This window comes from Nothobranchius furzeri, chromosome 11 (genome assembly GCF_043380555.1).
Source record: "Nothobranchius furzeri strain GRZ-AD chromosome 11, NfurGRZ-RIMD1, whole genome shotgun sequence".
NCBI classification, from domain to species: domain Eukaryota; kingdom Metazoa; phylum Chordata; class Actinopteri; order Cyprinodontiformes; family Nothobranchiidae; genus Nothobranchius; species Nothobranchius furzeri.
The window spans coordinates 38,179,861-38,199,863 of record NC_091751.1 but is presented as its reverse complement, the minus strand read 5'-3'; the positions used below and the strand labels follow the sequence as shown (position 1 = coordinate 38,199,863).

The 20,003-nt window shown below is 43.0% G+C and overlaps 1 protein-coding gene and 1 long non-coding RNA gene across 2 annotated transcripts; one reads left to right on the top strand and one right to left on the bottom strand.

The window, feature by feature from the left end:
* The first annotated feature begins 4,114 nt into the window (after positions 1-4,114).
* On the top strand, positions 4,115-6,356 carry LOC107383435 (tripartite motif-containing protein 16). Its single transcript, XM_015956040.3, has one exon. The coding sequence runs from the start codon at positions 4,189-4,191 to the stop codon at positions 5,842-5,844; it is 1,656 nt and encodes a 551-aa protein (XP_015811526.3). The 5' UTR covers positions 4,115-4,188; the 3' UTR covers positions 5,845-6,356.
* A 3,139-nt stretch (positions 6,357-9,495) lies between these two features.
* On the bottom strand, positions 9,496-11,360 carry LOC129163984 (uncharacterized). Its single transcript, XR_011521892.1, has 2 exons — positions 11,064-11,360; positions 9,496-10,644 (listed from the first exon to the last, which is right to left on the bottom strand). It is a non-coding gene; the product is annotated as an uncharacterized lncRNA (long non-coding RNA).
* Between the last annotated feature and the right edge of the window lie 8,643 nt (positions 11,361-20,003).

Genomic DNA, 20,003 nt, shown 5'->3' with positions numbered 1-20,003 from the left:
CGGTGAAGTCGACTAGTGACTAGTTCATACAACCATGCTACTGCTCCCCAGAGTGTTCTGCAGCATAATCAGCACGTTCTCTTTGAACTTGATATCAAATTTTCGCCTCCTCTTCGTCCCCGCACGGTTAAAGTTACCCTCGCGGTCTATCACTGGCAAATCAAAAGTGAGACGGATGACACAACCGCCCCCCGTACTTGCTTGTTACCACATTCCACCTGGCCACAATAAAAAAACGGCCTTTATTCACCTCCGCCGACTCCGACACCAGCCAAAATATGATACCCGGCAGTTAATTAAATACAGGCTAATATTAGAGGATTTACGGTATACACACACACACACCCACACACACACACACACACACACACGCACGCACGCACGCACGCACACGCACACACTTAATTTGGTTACACTTAATTTGGTTAAACTAAATAAAAACACTTGAAACTGCAGTTCATGATTGATCCAAATAGAATAAATCAAAAGTTACATAAATGGTGGCTTTCAAGCAGATCACAGAATACCTCTAGAAAAACTGTCTGCTTGACCCTTACCAATCTGGATTCAAAAAGGGCCACTCCACTGAAACTGCTCTGTTAGCAGTGACGGAATCCTTAAAAGAAGCTAGAGCGACTGCCAAATCCTCAGTGCTTATCCTGCTCGACTTATCGGGTGCATTTGACGCTGTCAACCATGGCTTCCTTTTGTCCACACTCTCTAGCATGGGCATCACAGAGAAAGCACACGCCTGGTTTGAATCGTACCTCACAGGATGATCATTCAGTGTATCTTGGCTTGGACAATCCTCTACCGTGCACCAACTTGCCACAGGAGTCCCTCAGGACTCTGTACTATGACCTCTTCTCTTTGCCATATACACCACCTCACTGGGTGAGATCATTCGATCACATGGCTTCTCCTACCACTGCTATGCAGACGACACCCAGCTCTATCGGTCATTTCCACTGGACGACAACACTGTCTCTGCACGATATCAAACTGTCTCTCTGACATATCAAAATGGATGAAATGCCACCATCTCCAACTCAACCTCTCTAAAACTGAACTACTTGTCATCCCAGAAAAACCATCCATACAGCACAATATCTCAATCCAAAATGACTTCCTATCTCTGGCTCCTTCAAAGGCAGTTCGAAATCTGGGTGTTGTGATTGATGAACACCTGACCTTTAAAGATCATGTTGCCTCTGTTGCTCGTTCATGCCGCTTTGCGTTTTAGCTTCATGAAGGGTCTCTAATTTGTGAAAAAGGTCACATTTTCCCAGCTGGGTCAAGCTGGGTCAGACTGTGACTTTTAGTTCCACAGATTAACCCAGGAGCCCTGATGTCTGAAGAATATCATCCTTTATCTGCTGCTGTTCCGTCCCAGAAGAAGGACACTTCAAGTTTCACAATAATAATTTAAATAATAATTTTAATAAACTCTTTGACTTTATTGAGGTTTTTTATAATCATCATAAATAATCACTTGGTTCAGTATAAATGTATTTTTAATTACTGAAATGAATTATTATGCTTTGGGTATAATTATGATTGTGGTTGATGATCAGTAATGTGTGTTTAGCAAATCAGAAGGTCAACTTCCACCTTATCCATCCAACACAGAACTGATCCAGAGTAAAGGTTAATCTGCCATCACATGTTTTTTGACTCATGACCAAAGCTTTCTTCCTCTGAGAGTGGGCGTGTTCTTAGGAGTTTGTTAAACTAACTTTCCAGCAGAGAAACTTCAGTTCGTGAACCAACCACCATCACTGAGGATACGGGAACGGCCGTCCCTAACCTCCACCTGCTGTTCTGTCACGCCGATAAGAATAGCTACGAATAAACGCAACTGCAACCAGCTGACGAAAAAATCCTCCAGAGTTATTGATTTTGAGAGTTAAGACGAGAAACTCCTTCAGAGTTAAGCCAGACGCTCGACACTGTGTACCCGGGGACATCTTCGGACCAGAGAGTCGGTTCCTCGAGTCTCCTCTACCGGACCGAGTACCTGGAGGCTGACACCATCCTCCCTTGACATCCGGATCCTCACGAAGGGTCGTCTTGCTGGGTGAGGTAGCACACAGATTGTGTCTGATGCTGTTTTCTCTAAGTAACAACAGTTAGCTGCAAAACCATCATGTCAACCCACAACGTGCTTCTCTCTCTGAAAGAAACCTTCTGAGGATTCATCCACGCATCCAAACTCGTATTTTCAATTTAGCTTTCATTCAGTCACAGGTTTGCCTTTTAAATAAGTTTAATATCAAAGCTGTTAAATTGTCATTCATGAAATGTCATTTTTAATTGTCATTTAAATTGTCGTTTCAAATCGTCAAGTTTAAAATTGTTTGTAATAAATTCTTCATTTTTAAACTTGCCTCATTCTTTGAAATGAAAGACAGAAAGGTATAAATAGTTCTAGTTATTGAAAAAGCAAAGATTCCTAACTTCTGATTCAAAAATAAACTAATGCTATTAAATTTAATCATCTTAAAGTAAACATTAATCTTTGGATTAAATGTAGACCAAACAGGTTGGTGTATGAACTTAAATCGATTATATAAGTATCCTGGATGTTTATACATGATATGAGCTTCATATATTAATCTGCTTGGTCATTCTTAGAATCTACAACTGATAGCAGTGTGATTCTAGTATGTAGAAATAGCGTTGAATAACATATGAAAGATCAGACCATACCTAACACAACATGCCACCCAGCTCCTGGTGCAATCTACTGTTATCTCCCGCCTCGATTACTGCAACGCCCTTCTAACTGGTCTTCCAGCCTGTACGGTGAGACCTCTTCAAATGGTCCAGAACGCAGCGGCACGTCTGGTCTTCAATCAGCCAAAAAGAGCACACGTCACCCCTCCGTTCATTGAGCTCCACTGGCTACCGCTAGCTGCACACATCAAATTCAAATTGCTAACACTAGCATACAAAGTCCGAGATGGTACGGCTCCCATCTACCTGAATCCTCTTGCAAAGGCTTACGTCTCGGCCTGGCCGCTCCGGTCATCACAGGATCGTCGGCTAGCAGTGCCTACGCCACACCCAGGACAATCCAGACTCTTCTCATACATCGTTCCACAAATGTGGAATGACCTTCCAAGCACTACAAGAACAGGGGCTTCCTTTTCGATTTTCAAGAAACTCCTGAAGACCCTGCTCTTCAGAAAGCATCTTTTTAACTAGCACCCTCCCTGCACCCGTCCCCCTCTCTACTGTCCACTCCTTGTTCCCTGCTCTCCATGACTGATGTCAAGTTGTTGTTGTTGTTATTGTTATTGTTAGCCTCAAGGGCAACATGCCGATTATCACTTGAAAGTCGCTTTGGACAAAAGCGTCTGCTAAATACATAAACATAAACAACATAAACATAAATGCCTGCAAGTTGGATCCGAAACGCTTGAATAAAGTTTTGAGAACTTTAAAACCAAAATCATAAAGACCAACTCTAAACTTCACTTTTTTCTTTCCATCCCAAACTCAGAACAGGGTGATAAAAGTTTTCCTGTGTTAGCGTTTCATTTTCAAACATCCTACAGCCTTTGCTCCAGAGTAGCTGAGTGGAAATTTCCACCTTGTTTCTTGTTTCTTGCATCAGAGGTGAAGGCCATCATCACCTCCACAGGGCTGGTTTTAGCAGCTGAGGGAGACCTCTGGTGGTGAGAACGTCCTACGGCACTCTGACAGGTCTCCAGGAAGCCTGGTGAACTTTAACATCTAGATTCCAGTAGATTCCAGGAAGTCATGTTGAGGTTGGTAAAATAGAGGATAAATCAGCACATTTGTACAGAACATTTCATACAAAAAATCTACTTCTGAACTCAAGAACTGGCCCTAAAATGTAAAGTATTCATAAATATAAGATGTTTACATCTCATTTGTTTGATAAGTTACCAGAAAATATAATCTATTTCTTACCATAATGTTATGAAATCATCTCATAATAAAATCAAAAAATGTTTTTTAATTCATTTTTTATTTGTGGTTTGCTTCTTTTGTCAATGTTTCTTGGTTCCTCCCTTTCAGCTGGGAGGAGCCAACAGGTGGTGAAGCTAGAAGCTGATTGGCTCCTTTCTCTCTGCTCAGTCACCTGATTTAGGATCAAAGATAAAACTGGTTTCTGTTGAGGAAGTGAAACTCACTCAGTCACTGTTCCTGAGAGAAAACATGGAGAAGAAAGGAGATCAGCTGGACCGAGAAAATTTCTGCTGTTCCATCTGTTTGGATCTCCTGAAGGATCCAGTAGCTATTCCCTGTGGACACAGCTTCTGCATGAACTGTATTGAAGCTCACTGGGATGGAGAGGATCAGAGAGGAATCCACAGCTGTCCACAGTGTCGTGAGACCTTCACACAGAGGCCTGTTTTAAAGAAAAACTTCATGTTAGCAGCTTTAGTGGATCAGCTGAAGAAGACTGGACTCCAAGCGGCTCATGCTGACCACTGCTATGCTGGACCTGAAGATGTGGCCTGTGATTTCTGCTCTGGAAGAAAACGGAAAGCCACCAAGTCCTGTTTGTTCTGTCTGGCCTCTTACTGTGAGAAACACCTTCAGCCTCATTATGATTCAGCTCCATTAAAGAAGCACAAGCTGGTGGAGCCCTTCAAGAACCTCCAGGAGAACATCTGCTCTCTTCATGATGAGGTGATGAAGATGTTCTGTCGTACTGATCAGAAGTATATCTGTTATCTCTGCTCTGTGGAGGAACATAAAGGCCACGACACAGTCTCAGCTGTCTCAGCGACCGAGTGGCAGAGAGAGCTGGAGGTGAGACGAGAAGAAATCCAGCAGGGAATCCAGGACAGAGAGAAAGATGTGAAGCTGCTTCAACAGGAGGTGGAGGCCATCAATCACTCTGCTGATAAAACAGTGGAGGACAGTGAGGAGATGTTCACTCAGCTGATCCGTCTGATCCACAAAAGAAGCTCTGATGTGAAGCAGCAGATCAGATCCCAGCAGGAAACTGAAGTGAGTCGGGTCAAAGAGCTTCAGGAGAAGCTGGAGCAGGAGATCACCGAGCTGAAGAGGAAAGATGCTGAGCTGAAGCAGCTCTCAAACACAGAGGATCACAACCAGTTTCTACACAACTACCCCTCAGTGTCAGCACTCAGTGGGTCTCCACACTCATCCGGCATCAAGATCCGTCCTCTCAGATACTTTGAGGATGTGACAGCAGCTGTGTCAGAGCTCAGAGACAAGCTACAGGACATCCTGGGGGACAGCTGGACAAACGTCTCACTGAAGATCACTGATGTGGACGTTCTACTGTCAGAACCAACGAGCAGAGCTGGATTCTTACGATATTTATGCAAAATCACACTGGATCCAAACTCAGCAAACAGACGACTGTTAATGTCAAAAGAGAACAGAAAAGTAACAGATCTGGAGAAACGTCATCCATATCCTGATCATCCAGACAGATTCACAGATTTTTCTCAGGTTCTGAGTAGAGAGAGTCTGACTGGACGTTGTTACTGGGAGGTGGAGTGGAGCGGTGTTGGAGCTTATGTAGGAGTCTCCTACAAGAATGTCAGCAGATCAGGACGTGAATGTGGAATTGGATGGAATGAAAAATCTTGGGCTTTAGATTGTGGTCCAGACAGATACGCATTTTATCACAATGACGTCTCCACCTCCATCTCAGGTCCTGATTCTTCCAGAGTAGGAGTGTATCTGGACCACAGAGCAGGTCTTCTGTCCTTCTACAGCGTCTCTGACACCATGACTCTCCTCCACAGAGTCCAGACCACATTCACTCAGCCGCTGCACGCTGGAATTCATTTGTATGTGCAAAGCTATGCTGAGATTTGTAAACTGGAATAATCCAATCTGCATAAATCCAGATGTTTTGATTCTCTTTTTTCAAGTTGTTTTATTTCTAAGCTGCTCTGAGATCAGCCATTAAACAGTAATCGTCACGTCTTATATTTTAGGTTGTTTTGCTTCTTCTGTTCAGTTTTTCTCTGTTGTTACCAATCTTTGTGAGTTCACATGAAGGAGATTCATTTATAACAAATCAGTAAAACCATCTGATCAAGTGTGAAAAGGTTTATCTGAGTAATGATTCTGGTGAAATAACAGATATTGTATAATTTTCTCTCCTGCTTTTGATGAGAAAAAAGGGGAATGAATGAATGAATGAATGAACGAACGAACAAGAGAAAATTTTTCTCACTAGTTCGTTTCCTGACCTCATGAGGATGTTTTTATGGATGTAACTGATTTCAGGTCACCAGAGTCAAACATCCAGATTCTCTCCAGTCAAGCTGCTGATCTTCTGTTCCACATTTGATTTGTTCAGTAAAACTAATAAACTTCATGTTCTGATGAACACATGAAAGTGATTGTTTTGCTCTTTGACAGTCTGGATTGTAGAAACATTTTCATTTCAGTCATTTTAAACTCAAACTAGGAGGACTTAACCTACATCCAGTCACCAGAACTTTATTTTCCACGTTAAGCATAAAGATTATTGAACATTCGGATCATAACAAGCAGTAAACCATTTAAATATTTAAAAGTCAGTAGTTTTAGTTCCTGATGTCCCAAATAAGTAATTTCATTTACAAAGCGCTTTACCACCACTGGTCACAATGGTTCAAAGTGCTGGATAGAGTCAAAAACAACCAGATATTAAAGCTGAGATAAATTCTAAGGAGTTCTGGGGGATTTTAACCTAATCAGATGTTTTAAGTAGAAAAACACCTGACCATGATGTCCATCCTTTGGTGTCAAGAGCCAAATCCACCAGAACCTGGTGGGAATTCAACACATCCTTCATAATTTTAAACTCAAACATGCAGATTGCTTCTGGAGAAGAAAAATAAAGTGCACCTTTTCCAGAAGACCTTTGTTCTTTGAGAGAAGACTTCCTCTGTTTTTAACAACATCCAGAGTCTGTCTCTGGAGCTCCATGATGGAAATGTTTTGCTCAAACCTGAGCAGAAAAAAACAAACAAAAAAAAAAAAAACTAAACTGTCTAGTTCAAACAGCAAACTACAAAATCAGGGTGGAGGGTTTGGACTTGCATCTGGATTAAGGGTTTTCTAATGGTGGAAGTTTGGTAGAGTCAGGTGTAATTCTTGTTGGATCATGACCTCTGACCTGTACTACAATGTTTTAGATTAGGCTAAGCTAGCAGAGGAATTATTTGCCCATCCAGTAATCAGAGGGTTGCAGGGTTGAGCCCGGCTCAGTCACCATTGTGTCCTTGAGCAAGACACTTAATCCTCCATAAACACTGGAGGTGGCCTGTTGCCCCAGTGTTGTGTAACCTTGCTTCCATCAATGCGCCCCAGGGCAGCTGTGGCTCTAATGTAGCCACCAGTCTGAATGTGTGTGTGCATGGGTGAATAAGTGGTTCTGTAAAGCATCTTGGGGGGGGGGGGGGGGGGGGGGATAGGATCCTAGATGGTTCTATATCAAATACAGGCCATTTAGCCATTTTATATCCAACATGTTCAATAAGAAAATACAAACTTATGCTGGTAGAGTTTTTTCAAGAAATTCTTATTTAAAAAGTTAACCCCCCCCCCCCCCTCCACCTGTAAAACACAAAAGCAACAGTTTAAAGAGGCTCTGTGTTTACACAGGGTGCTGCAGAGAGCATTGTGTGGCTGTTAGAGGAACTGCAGTAAGCTAAATGAGCACTCCTGTCTCAGTCAAACAGATTTATTTACCTAATTAATTTCCATTGGCAGCTAATGGCGGAGGGTCTCAGTCAGGAGGAGGAGCCAACTCCTGTTGACAAGCTGAGAACCAGGCATGAATTGCTGGCAGGATTCATCTTCAAATGTCCTTTTACCAACAGAACACCCCAGCATATCCATGATGATGGCCCACCCTTCACCCAGGACAAACACATCTGTGGTTCCTAATTAGACCAGATCAGTTCTTGACTGTCTCGGGAACCTGCAGAGTATCAGGAGATCAACAGTTCACATTTGATCACAACATTAGAAAGACCATCACTAAACTCACCTTCCTACTCTAGTTTCTCCTTCTACTCCTTCTTCAAACTTCCTCCTGGTACCAACGTCATTTCCTGTCCCCATGTTATAGATCATGTGATCAAACGCTGTAAAAGATAAGCCCATTTCCTTATCCTTTCCTCTCCTATCAGGAGTTTAGTTCACATTTGGTCAACATTAGGAAGACCACCACTAAACTCATCCTCCTTCTGGCCTTCATCCTCTCCTGCCCCCTCCTCCTGCTGCTCAACAGCCCTTTGAGCTGCACTTTGATCTCTGTGGCACACATTAGAAATTAATGTCATGAGGAAATTATTTGTAAAGAAGGAATTCAGTGGATACAGAGAAATGCGTAATAAGTAGAGTGAGAAAAATAAGGAGAGGGTGATGATGACGGCCAATAGACGAGGTCTATTACCTTCAAATTGACAAAATATGTATTGATTTTAATCATATTCTTGTGCTTGTATTTTATTTTCATAGGGATGATAATTTGGAGGAGGTGATGGAACAAGGTGAAACTAAAAAAGAAGGATCTTCACAAATGTAAGTACAAGGTTGTATCTGTATTTGGCTGTCACATTTGTCAGGAAAAGTAAACGATAATTACTTTTTTAGGTTATCTTGTGTGGGAATTGAAGCAAACATTGACGAGGAAGAGTTCAACAATATTCAAAACTCTGTGTAAGTATTCAGATGTTAATAAAATATGTCTAATTTTCCATACTAAAAACTTTATAATGTGTATATTCAGGATAGAGTCATCAGATGACACATGGTCACCAAACAGAGAACCAGAAGTTGATTCGTCTTCAGAGGAGGACGAAACCATCGAGATGGACAGCGGTACTGATGACAGCGGTGATGAGGACTACACACCTTATACACACATAAGGTAATTCCTTTCGTTTAACATTCTATAAAACTGCAATAGCACATAGTTAATAAAAAGCTTTTGTTCACAGGACTGGAGCAGCATTACAAAAAACATTACAACTTGAGACTCTGCAAGAAATTAACATAGAGGATACAGTTCATGACTGTAATATCCCAGAAGCAACTGACCGACGTTTGACAAGCAAGAAAGGTCTTCCTCGACTCTACAAGCTAAGGCCTGAGGATCCAAGGCGTTATGGTTTGCTGTCCGGAGTTCCTGCACCATCAACAGAGGAACTTCTACAACACCTACGGACTTGTGGTGATGGTAAAATAAAACGTTATCTGCCTTACATCTTCCACACAATAGTCCATTGCTAATTGAGTTTATTTTTTATTTACAGGTAAAACTTTGTCACAGACATAGGTGTTGGGGGAGGCAAGAGAAAACCCAAAACCTTCTTTATTTTTGTTTCCTGTGTTTTTTTTTTGAAAATAAAGATATATTTTGGGGAAATAAGGACTAATAATTTAAAAATTTATGTAAAATGTTGGAGGTAGACATAATTTTTTGTTGTTGTGCAGGAGTTTTAAAATTTATGGTATTTTTACAAATGCAACACAGAGTTGTGCTTTAGAACACTTTATTAGAGCATCAAACAAAAATATATAAAAACAAACTTATGTAAAATATCAAATATATACATTTATTTACAATCGTCTTGGAATAAAACCAGTGTAGTTACCACTGGGGTCAGGGAATTTTGCAGAATAAACTCCTCCATGTGTGGTACAGTTGAAATACATGTCTGGGGAGGCTGTTGGCAGCATTTCTTTTCCAAATCAGTTGGCATATCTCTGCAGTGGGAGCATACACACCATGAAGGTTGATTGGGTGTTGGAGGTGTTGTGGTAGGTGGACCAGAGAGGGCAAGTACATCAAAGAGAACACCAATGTCTGTCCAGCACCATGGTAAGGATGTCAATAGCCTGCTGAGGGTTCAGGTTCTGTATGTGTTGCTACAAAAGTGGAAAGAGATGCTACAGCAACAGTTATGCTTACACGTTCAAAGTCTATTCGCTCGGAACAAAGATTCCGAACTCGAGAGAGATCTTCATCTCCAAGGTCCACAGCTGAGTGTCTCACACTTCTTCGGCCTCTGGATGCACCGCGGCCTCTGGATGCACCACGGCTTTGAGATGATGGTGGGCATCTCCTTTTTGCACCACGTCTTGAGGATGCAATAGGAGGTTCAAACTCTTCCTCAGAGCAGAGGCGGAGCTGGCCTAAATGGCGCCCTGTGCGAGATCCCCCTGTGACGCACCCCCCCCCCACACACACACACACGAAAAAACATTACACCTACAACTTTGTTTCAAATTGCGTGGAGTGTAAATATAACAACGTTTGCTAACTGAATACAACATCCAGCTCCTGGCCACCTTCTCACCACTTGTCAAAGTTCTACTGAAATAGACACACTTAACGCAACATGATGGCATCATCGACTTGTACAGTACAGATGTGCTGAAAGGCGAGAGTCTCAACTTTCAGCTAAAAAAAGACCGCTCTAGCTATTATAGTTTTTTATTTTATGGCAGTTAACAGTTTAAACGGGATCATACTAGTAGGGCACCTCCAGCGGCCCGCTGCCGCTCCGTTTTTCATGGGGTAAATAATAGCTCATTTCCCGATTCCAAAAAGAAAGAATGGTCCTACCAGCTCGCCACTTCAATATGAAGAAGATCAATTCAACATGGGAAAAAAAACCTGACCTGTAGGCCAGAGAAACGTTCATTAGCACATCAAGTTCTATTCAGTTTACCGGTAAACATATCACGAATGTACAACAGGTCAATTATTAATCATCTTGGCTACGTAGCTCAATCTATGCATTCCAGTAGCGTTTGCTACAAACAAATACAAAAACAACAATAAAGGAAAACAACTGTCTGACAGACAGCATAGCCGAATTCAAGGCAACACATAACAATAATCATTCGATTGCTCTTGGTTTCAAGTTAAGCCCATTAAAGTGCTTAAGTAAATAAAAGTGTTTCAAAAACAGCGTTTTTGAACCGGAGTTCTGCTCGCGGTGGGAACTCCACCGAACAAAGTCATTTTTATAGCGAAAACGATCGACTGGTCACTGACAAGTAAAAGGGTGTTATTGGTAGATGTTAAGAACACTTACCGCTGAGGTAAAATGAGAGTGTAAATGAACTGAGGGGAGAAAAACGCTTTGTTTTCCAACGCCGTTCTAAAGCAACAAGCTTACAGCCACGGCAGCCGGCAGGAGCAGCTTTCATGGTTGCCGCGACTGGAAGGAGCCAATCAGGAGAGGGACCTCACATCAGCTGACGTGGGTCATGTGACAGGGAGTAGTTGATATGGTTTACACTTTGTTGTGCTTTTATTAAAGAAATATTATTATTATCATCACTATTATTAATAAGAACATGTGATTTCTATGTTTTGTTTATGTATTGGTTGATGCTAAAAATAAAAAAAAAATTTAGAAAAAAAAAAAAAAAAGGAAATTAAATGCCGCCCCCTGCAGACTGACGCCCTGTTCGGCCGCACATGTTGCACATATCAAGCTCCGCCACTGCCTCAGAGGATTCCTCAATCACTGAACTCTAAATTGTATTAGAATAAAAAAAATTATACTAATATAAAAAGTACTCTTGCATATTGATCAATTTTGACACAGATCAGGTTTGCATCTAGTCAAAATTTGGGCTAAACCAACAATAAACAGAAACCCTATGAAAACAACCATGATTATAGGAGGACTACACAGAATGCAGTGTTTATTCATGATTTCCACATAAATTATTTATATTCTTTGATATATTCATCCCATCTTGAATGGCAAAGCAATTAAAAATAAGCTAGTTACTTGCAATAAAATGCTAACAATTTGATAGGATTAATTTTATTTACAATATAGATTGCCAACTGTTACTGGTATTTTAAAATATAAATATATTTATAGATATTCTTTATAAAATGCCTTTTGTAAACAGTAAGTGTTTAATGTGCTGGTTAAAAACAACTTTCTTACCTCAGATAACTCCATTGCTAACACTAGCTCAGCTCTATTACAAGAAGCAATGCTCCGATGTTGACTCTGCTTTTCCTGCGCGTGCACATTGGGAGGTGTGGCTTTCGGCTCTTTCAGGAAGGGCGGGGGAGTGAGCAACAGCCGTTCGAATTTAAAAATCTCCTCCTCCTCACCCTGACGGCGTCATCCTGCGGTATTCTGTATCTTTACATGAAGGGAAAGATAGAAATTTATTAGACAGAAATAAAAGTTATTAAAACTTAAACTGCATCCTAATTATGTCTTATTACTCTTTCCCCTTGACAGATGGTGACATCCTCAAACTAAAGGGAGTTCTTTTGAATGCTTTCATTCTTTGAAGTTTCCTCATCAGAATCAACCTCTGTATCCAAGGTCTGTGTAACAATGAAATCTGGTGTATTTTGATTTGTCTTCTTCCCTTTTTTGAGTTCACTCAGATCCAGCAGGTCGTGGGCAAACCGCCTGGACTTGACTGACATCTAGTGGTTCCCCCTCTCTCATTTGAAATAAACCAAATATATTCATGTAATATGTTTCAAACACTAAACAGAAGCTGTCATTATATTCAAAGTGATTGATTAACTTAATCAATGGTGATAAACTTCAGAGCCACTGCTTCAGCTGTTCCCTGTTTTAAACCCTTGTAAACCTCACCAAATGCACCGTTTCCCAGAAATTTCTGAAGAATATAAACTCCCGATTGCCCGGTAAGGCAGCATGGTGGCGCAGTTGTTAGCACTGTTGCCTCGCAGCACGAAGGTCGCAGATTCGAAACTCGGCTATGACCTTTTTGCGTGGAGTTGCGTGTTCTCCCCATGCATGCGTGGGTTTCCTGCAGTAGGGTTGTCACGGTATGAAAATTTAACCTCACGGTTATTGTGACCAAAATTATCACGGTTTTTGGTATTATCGCGGTATTTTTTAAACGGTGTTGCATATGTTCAGAAAGCATCGATAGTCCTGTTCTACACAAACTGAAATAGTTTTGCAAAGGTTTAACAGTGTTTATTAAACCTAAAATAACACAAAGCCTTAGCAAAAGTGCAACTTTTCACAAGTAAAGGAACACATAGCTTATTTTTCTGGAACATGTTACAGTAGTCAGTGCAGGTTTAAATTATACAAATCCAAACATTCAAAACATAAACAATATGTAAACAAATCAAAGAAACACCACTTGTTTTCTCATATACTTGTTCTCTTCATTATCAAAATGAAAATCTAAAACTCCAGTCCACACTTGACTTGAGCACTGTACAAGTCAACCTTAAAAAAATATGTAGTTAAAATAAATAGCCACTTTAAACAAATTACTAAAACAACTACTACACTATGTAATCAAATCCAAATGTTCAAGTATAAATGGCATTGAATAAGTAAACAAATCAATGACAAGGAACTAATTGTATATTTCTCTTCATCATCAACAAATAAGATGCTTCATCCAGCAACAGGGTGTCCGTGACACGGTTTAAATGCTGGCAGAGGACGCTGCGGCTGCAGTATATAGTGACTCGTTGCATTCTCCCTCAGCCAAAAGTCCTCACGTCATGCATTTAAGCTAAAATGCTAATGTTAACTTACCTTGCACTGGTTGTAGAGACGTGGGTGATGGTCACGCAGATGTGCCATTCGATTCGAAGTGTTGCTGCCTTTTGCAGACACTTGTTTCCTGCACGTTCTGCAACCGGGATAGCCGTCTTCTATTAACTGTCCCTCAGCGTTTTTCAGAAATCCCAAATATGCCCATACTTCCGAGGTAGTCTTCTTTGAGGGCTGATGGATGTCCTGGGCGCTGCCGTCTCCTCCTTCGGCCATTATTTCAGCTTCAAAGTTTTGGTGCCGTTGCAAACTAAAAAGTGCGTGTGCGCGCCGCGGGAACTTCAGCTGAAGCGACGGTGGCTGGTAAGGGTCACCGCGCCGAAACCGCGGCCACGGTAAACCCACCGAGATAATTTAGTTTTTTAAAAACTGGACGGTTATTTTTATTGTCAACTTTTTTACCGGGGTTTACCGCTATACCGGTTACCGTGACAACCCTATTCCCACGCACCCTCCAGGATCCCCCTAAGGGTATAGAGCTGGTCCAGTGTTCCATGGCCAGGACGAAAACCACATTGCTCCTCCTGAATCTGAGGTTCAACAATCCGACGGACACTCCTCTCCAGAACCTGAATAGACCTTACCAGGAAGGCTCAGGAGTGTGATCCCCCTGTAGTTGGAACACACCCTGCGGTCCCCCTTTTTAAATAAGGGGACCACCACCCCAGTCTGCCAGTCCAGTGGGACTGCCCCCAATGTCCACGCGATATTGCAGAGCCGTGTCAGCCAACACAGCCCCACAACATCCAGAGCCTTAAGGAACTCCGGGCGGATCTCATCCACCCCTGGAGCCTTGCCACAGAGGAGCATTTAAACCACCTCAATGACCTCAGCACCAGAGATTTGAAAGGCCAATTCAAAGTCCCCAGACTCTGCTTCCTCACTGGAAGACGTGTCGGTGGGATTGAGGAGGTCTTCGAAGTATTTTGCCCACCGATCCACAACATCCTGAGTAGAGGTCAGCAGCACACCGGCCCCACTATACTGTAGACAGTGTTGGTAGTGCACTGCTTTACCCCCCGAGGCGCCGGATGGTGGACCAGAATCTCCTTGAAGCTGTATGGAAGACTTTCTCCACGGTCTCACCAAACTCCTCCCATGCCCGGGTTTTTGACTCGGTGACCACCCGAGCCGCGTTCCATTTGGACTGCCGGTACCCGTCAGCTGCCTCTGGAGTCCCACAGGCCAAAAAGACCTGATAGGACTCTTTCTTCAGCTTGACAGCATCCCTAACTGCCAGTGTCCACCAGCGGGTTCGGGGGTTGCCACCACGACAGGCACCGACGATCCTGCGACCACAGCTCCGGTCGGCCACCTCAACAATGGAGGCATGGAACAGGGTCCATTCAGACTCAATGTCTCCCGCCTGCCCCGGAACATTTTGGAAGTTCTGTCGGAGGTGGGAATTGAAGCTCCTTCTGACAGGAGACTCTGCCAGACATTCCCAGCAGACCCTTGCGATACGTTTGGGCCTGTCTGGTCTGACCGGCATCCTCCCCCACCATCTGAGCCAACTCACCACCAGGTAGTGGTCAGTTGACAGCTCTGCCCCTCTCTTCACCCGAGTGTCCAAGATATGCGGTCGCAGGTCAGATGAAACAACAACAAAGTTGATCATCGAGCTGCAGCCTAAGGTATCCTGGTGCCAAGAGCACATATGGACACCTTTATGTCTGAACATGGTGTTCATTATGGACAATCCATTACTGGCACAGAAGTCCAAAAACAAAACACCACTCGAATTCAGATCAGGGGGTGCATTTCTCCCAACCACACCTCTCCAGGTCTCACTGTTGTTGCCCACGTGAGCGTTAAAGTCCCCCAGCAGAACGAGGGAGTACCCTGAAGGAGCGCTTTCCAGCACCCCCTCCAAGGTCTCCAAAAAGGGTGGGTAGTCTGAACTGTAGTTTGGTGCATAAGCACAGACCACAGTCAGAACTCATCTCTGATTGTGTTGTCTTGTGTGTTATGTTCCGTTATAATAATGTCAAAATTCAATAAACAGATTTTGTCCAAAAACATGAATGAATCTTGCCACGTAATGTTTTCATGTGTTCATAAATCAGCCAGAAAAAGTTCTTTCTTGTTGCATTAACCTGTCTGCTTCTACAAGTTTTCATTGTATACTTGAAGAAGTACCCAGCTCTGTGTGTGTCTTTTTTTTAAAACTTCATTGAAAAGGATCAATCTTCCATTACAGCATCAGAATAGATAAGAAACAAGCCAGGGTTAATACACACACAAAGAAGGAAGAAAAATAAAAGAAGGGAGGAAGAAGACTTATTGTAAGTTCACAAGACCGAAACAGGTCAAAGCATCAAGAGTCCTGATGGCCCTGGGGTCCAGAGATGACTTAACAGACTCATTATAATGTTTGATTTCAATCATCAGATGTCTGAATAAGGGTTTAAGCAGAACATTCCAACTTGTGGAGATGATATTGTAAAAAAGCCCCCCTGGTGGCTGCCAAGCCTCAGACACATTTCTATGACATTCTTTCCACTACTTGTAGATGTGTTGCTTCACTTGGACTTTCTCAGCCTCATGCTGGTAGTAATGCTGTTATGGTATCTGCCACCAGCATTGTCCCAGTCTTCTAATATCGATCCTGGTTATTGTGTGCATCTTTCGAGTAAGAACTGGTATTTGTTATGACTTTACAGGCATTGTGTCATGAGCCGGGGTGAGTACTCCTCTCAATAACCTATCTTTGAGTGTGTTGTAGGAGAGGGAGTTTTCCAGCTGCACCTGGTCAGCAGTTAGCAGGCCTCCTACATAAGGTGGATGGAGGACACAGCTCGAGGCCGGATGATTGCTTCAGCTTGGTAGTTTCCAGCCCTTGTTGTGCCTTCAAGGTTTTTGAGACTCTAGTGTTTTTGTACTTTCATGATTGTGTATTTTTTTGTGATTACCTGCCTTCAGGTTTTTTTTCCCAACGCCTCAGGATACTGCTACGCCCCAGGATTTTTCACTTGTGCTCCATAGGATTCCTGGACTCCGCTCAGACACCTTCTCCGTTCACCCTGACCGACCCGCTCTCCTGCTCGCCTCACCCTCCCTCTCCTGGACCCCCCCCCCCCCCCCCCCCCGCTCGGATACACCCCCGGCTCTCAACCTGCCCCCCTCACACCAGTGTTTCCCCCCAACTCCCAGTAAGTCTTTTCTCTGCACCTTCCTAGTTAAGACTTACCTCCCAGGACTCACCCGTGTTTGTTCTCCCCTCTTCAGATGCTGCACTCCTATTCCCAATCCCACTGGACTTCCCAGTGCGCCTTCAGTTTCCCCCCTTTTAAAATAAATACATTATTTTTCCCTCATTCGGTGTGAGCAGTCATTACTGGATCCGGATTGGTAGAGAAGTGGGGAATCCCTACCACTTGTCTATCCACGCCCCTCTCTGTGTCCTCACTGGATGATAGAAGTCCCTCCACCATCACCCATCAAACCATTCCTCTTCAACTAAAGGTATCTGGTAATTATACAGAACTCCTGGTGTTACAAGTCAATTTACCGGGCTCGCTCCACTCTGCTAGATGTTACTGATATCTCAGGGCTTGACTTGTAATCGATGTAGTGAGCGTGACAATGCCAATTACCAACACTCTTACTCTGTAGGAGTTGATCTGAAATCACCACAAACCCAGAGCTTCTTGTTTTCTTCTTATTCTGCTTCCGTACACTTTTTGAACCTTTTCTACTCCTTCAAATTTTTAACTGTTTCAACAATTTTAAATCAAAACGTTCAGCTCGTTAAGCTCTTTCCGGCTATTACTTTTGGCATTTATAACTTTAAAATTTTTCGAGTTATTACGCTTTTTCTGCTAAAAATTTCCCATTGAAATGAATGGGATTGGTCAATTTTCAGCAAATTCCTATCACTTTTTTTGACCTAAAACTCTATTGGGTTCCTTTTAACTTAGAGACTTCATTCAAAGTTGAACAAACTCACAAGACTTTCCTGTTTAACATATTAAAAAGGCTTTTTGATATATTTTACGGTTTTTCTAAAATTGCAGGTAGAAGTTGAGGTACGACTTGAAATTTTCAGAAAAATTCACAGAAGTTATAATGGGGAAAGATAGGAGTGGTGACCCTCCCTTGCTCCATTTCCGGCATTGTCCCGAGAGAACCGTAGGTCCGATTAAAATGAGACACACACATGGCTTACAGTGAACGAATATACCTTAGTTTTGAGCTGTAATTCATGACTGTACTCCAAACATTGTGGTCGTACGGTTCATTTGTTTGAGAAAATTCAAATTTAAAAAAATGTTTCCTACCACTAAACTGAAAATTCCGAACTCTAACTTTTGAACTTCACATCTTCTGTGAACAACTCTTTACTACCCCCAGACCGTTTGGACTACCAAAACAAATTATAACTCAAAAAGTAGGAATTTTGGTGAGCTTTTCAGAATGGGTTTCATTTTATCTGTAAATGTAATTTTGAAGATGTGAAGAAGTTACAAAGTGTGGTTGTCATGTTGTGGGGCAAGAGTCTAACCCAGGACATGCAGAATCAGAGTCAGAGTCATATTGTATAAAAAATAATAACATTTATTGACGAAACGGTGAACTAAGGGAGCACTGGAAAATCCAGCGGGTGCAGAAACGGGAAGCAGCGTCTAGAGGGAAAAGTAGCAGAGGTGAGTATGGAAGTTGTAGAATGGCAGGGGAATTGCTGGCTGAGGGACTTAAGGCTGAAGCGTGTGGGAGGGGTGAGCCGGGGTAAGTCCAGGTAATGATTGTAGAGCGGTAGAGGTGAATGAGGAATGGAATCCGGACCGGTGTGGTTCTGGAGAGGGAGCGAGAGGTGAAGGAGATCGGGTCGGCACTTGGAGGAGGGTGAACCAGGAAACGAACCAGATAAAAATCCAAAACGGCGATGGGGAAAACATGATTATCCAGACCTGAGGTGGGGTAACATCCAAAAATAGAATGAATCCAAGTCACGAGGGCTAGAGACTACCAGTCAGTAGTTAATCATCCGGCATCGAGTCTTCTTCTTCTTCTCCTCCTTCTGGTGTTTCATTGGCGGTTGGCAAACAACGAATGGTGCATTACCGCCACCAACTAGTGTGGAGTGTGGTCTGGAACAGCGCTCATAAAACAAAATCAAACATGGGAAAAAAAAAATATATATATATATATATATATATATATATATATATATATGTATATATATAGATATAGATAGATATTTACATACACATATCGGCGTCGAGTCATGTCCACCTTCCTCCTTATAAACCGGCCCGCTGATCAGCTGATTGGAAACAGCCGTTGCTCCCTCTCCTGAAACCAAAACACTCAGAGATAGTGAGATGATGAGACGAGTACTCACCCTGGCTCATGACAGTACCCCCCCCCCCCCCCCCCCTCCCACCACCACTCAATGGACGCCCCCTGGCATCCTAGCTGAGGCAGCCTCGAACTCCCGGATGAGGGACGGGTCTTCAATGAACGAACGTGGCACCCAAGACCGCTCTTCGGGACCGTAGCCCTCCCAGTCGACGAGGTACTGGATTCCTCTGCCCCGACGACGAGAGTCTAGGATCTTGTTGACCGTGTAGACCAGACCTCCCTTATAGAGCCGAGCAGGAGGAGAAGGAGCCGGAGCAGGACAGAGAGGACTGGAGACCACAGGCTTGACTAACGGCACATGAAAAACCGGGTGCACACGCAGGGAGAGGGGAAGGTCCAAACGAACCGTAGTGGGAGAAGGCACGTCCAGAACCTTGAAGGGGCCAATGAAGCGAGGAGATAACTTGCGGGATGAAGCCTTTAAAGGGATGTCCTTTGAAGAAAGCCAGACCCTCTGTCCAGGTGTGTAAATCGGAGCCAGACGCCGCTGGCGGTCTGTCAACTGTTTATTCCTGAGAGCTGTTCGGTCCAGTGCTGCCCTGGTGGAGGCCCAGGCGCGTCTGGCACCGCGGAGGAATTGAGGTACGGAGGAAATAGAGGTTTGCTGGGGAAAAAGCGAAGGTTGGTATCCGAGAGACGACTCAAAAGGTGACTGACCTGTGGCGGAGGATATATGGCTATTGTGCGCATATTCAACCCAAGGAAGGTGAGTACTCCAGGAGGATGGATGAGACGAGCAGACACAGCACAGCATGGCACCCAGCTCCTGGTTTATCCGCTCACACTGTCCATTGGTCTGAGGGTGATGTCCCAAGGTGAGCGCCACCTTAGCTCCTAGGGCCCCTGCCAACGACCCTTTTATTTAATGCTGCTTTTAACTAAACCTTTTATTTTCTTATTTTTAACTCAAATTTTTAATCTTTCAACGGTTTATGAAAATTTATAATTTTATGACTATTTTTCCTGATGTTAATCAAATTCTGTTTAGAGGGCATTTTGATTTTATGATGTTAATCTATTTATGATTTTATGACTTTGTTTTATGTGAAGCACTTTATGATTCTATGTCTGTGATAAGTG

Bases quoted from the DNA above. Each gene is read 5' to 3' on its own strand.
- LOC107383435 (XM_015956040.3), top strand. From the start codon at position 4,189: ATGGAGAAGAAAGGAGATCAGCTGGACCGAGAAAATTTCTGCTGTTCC.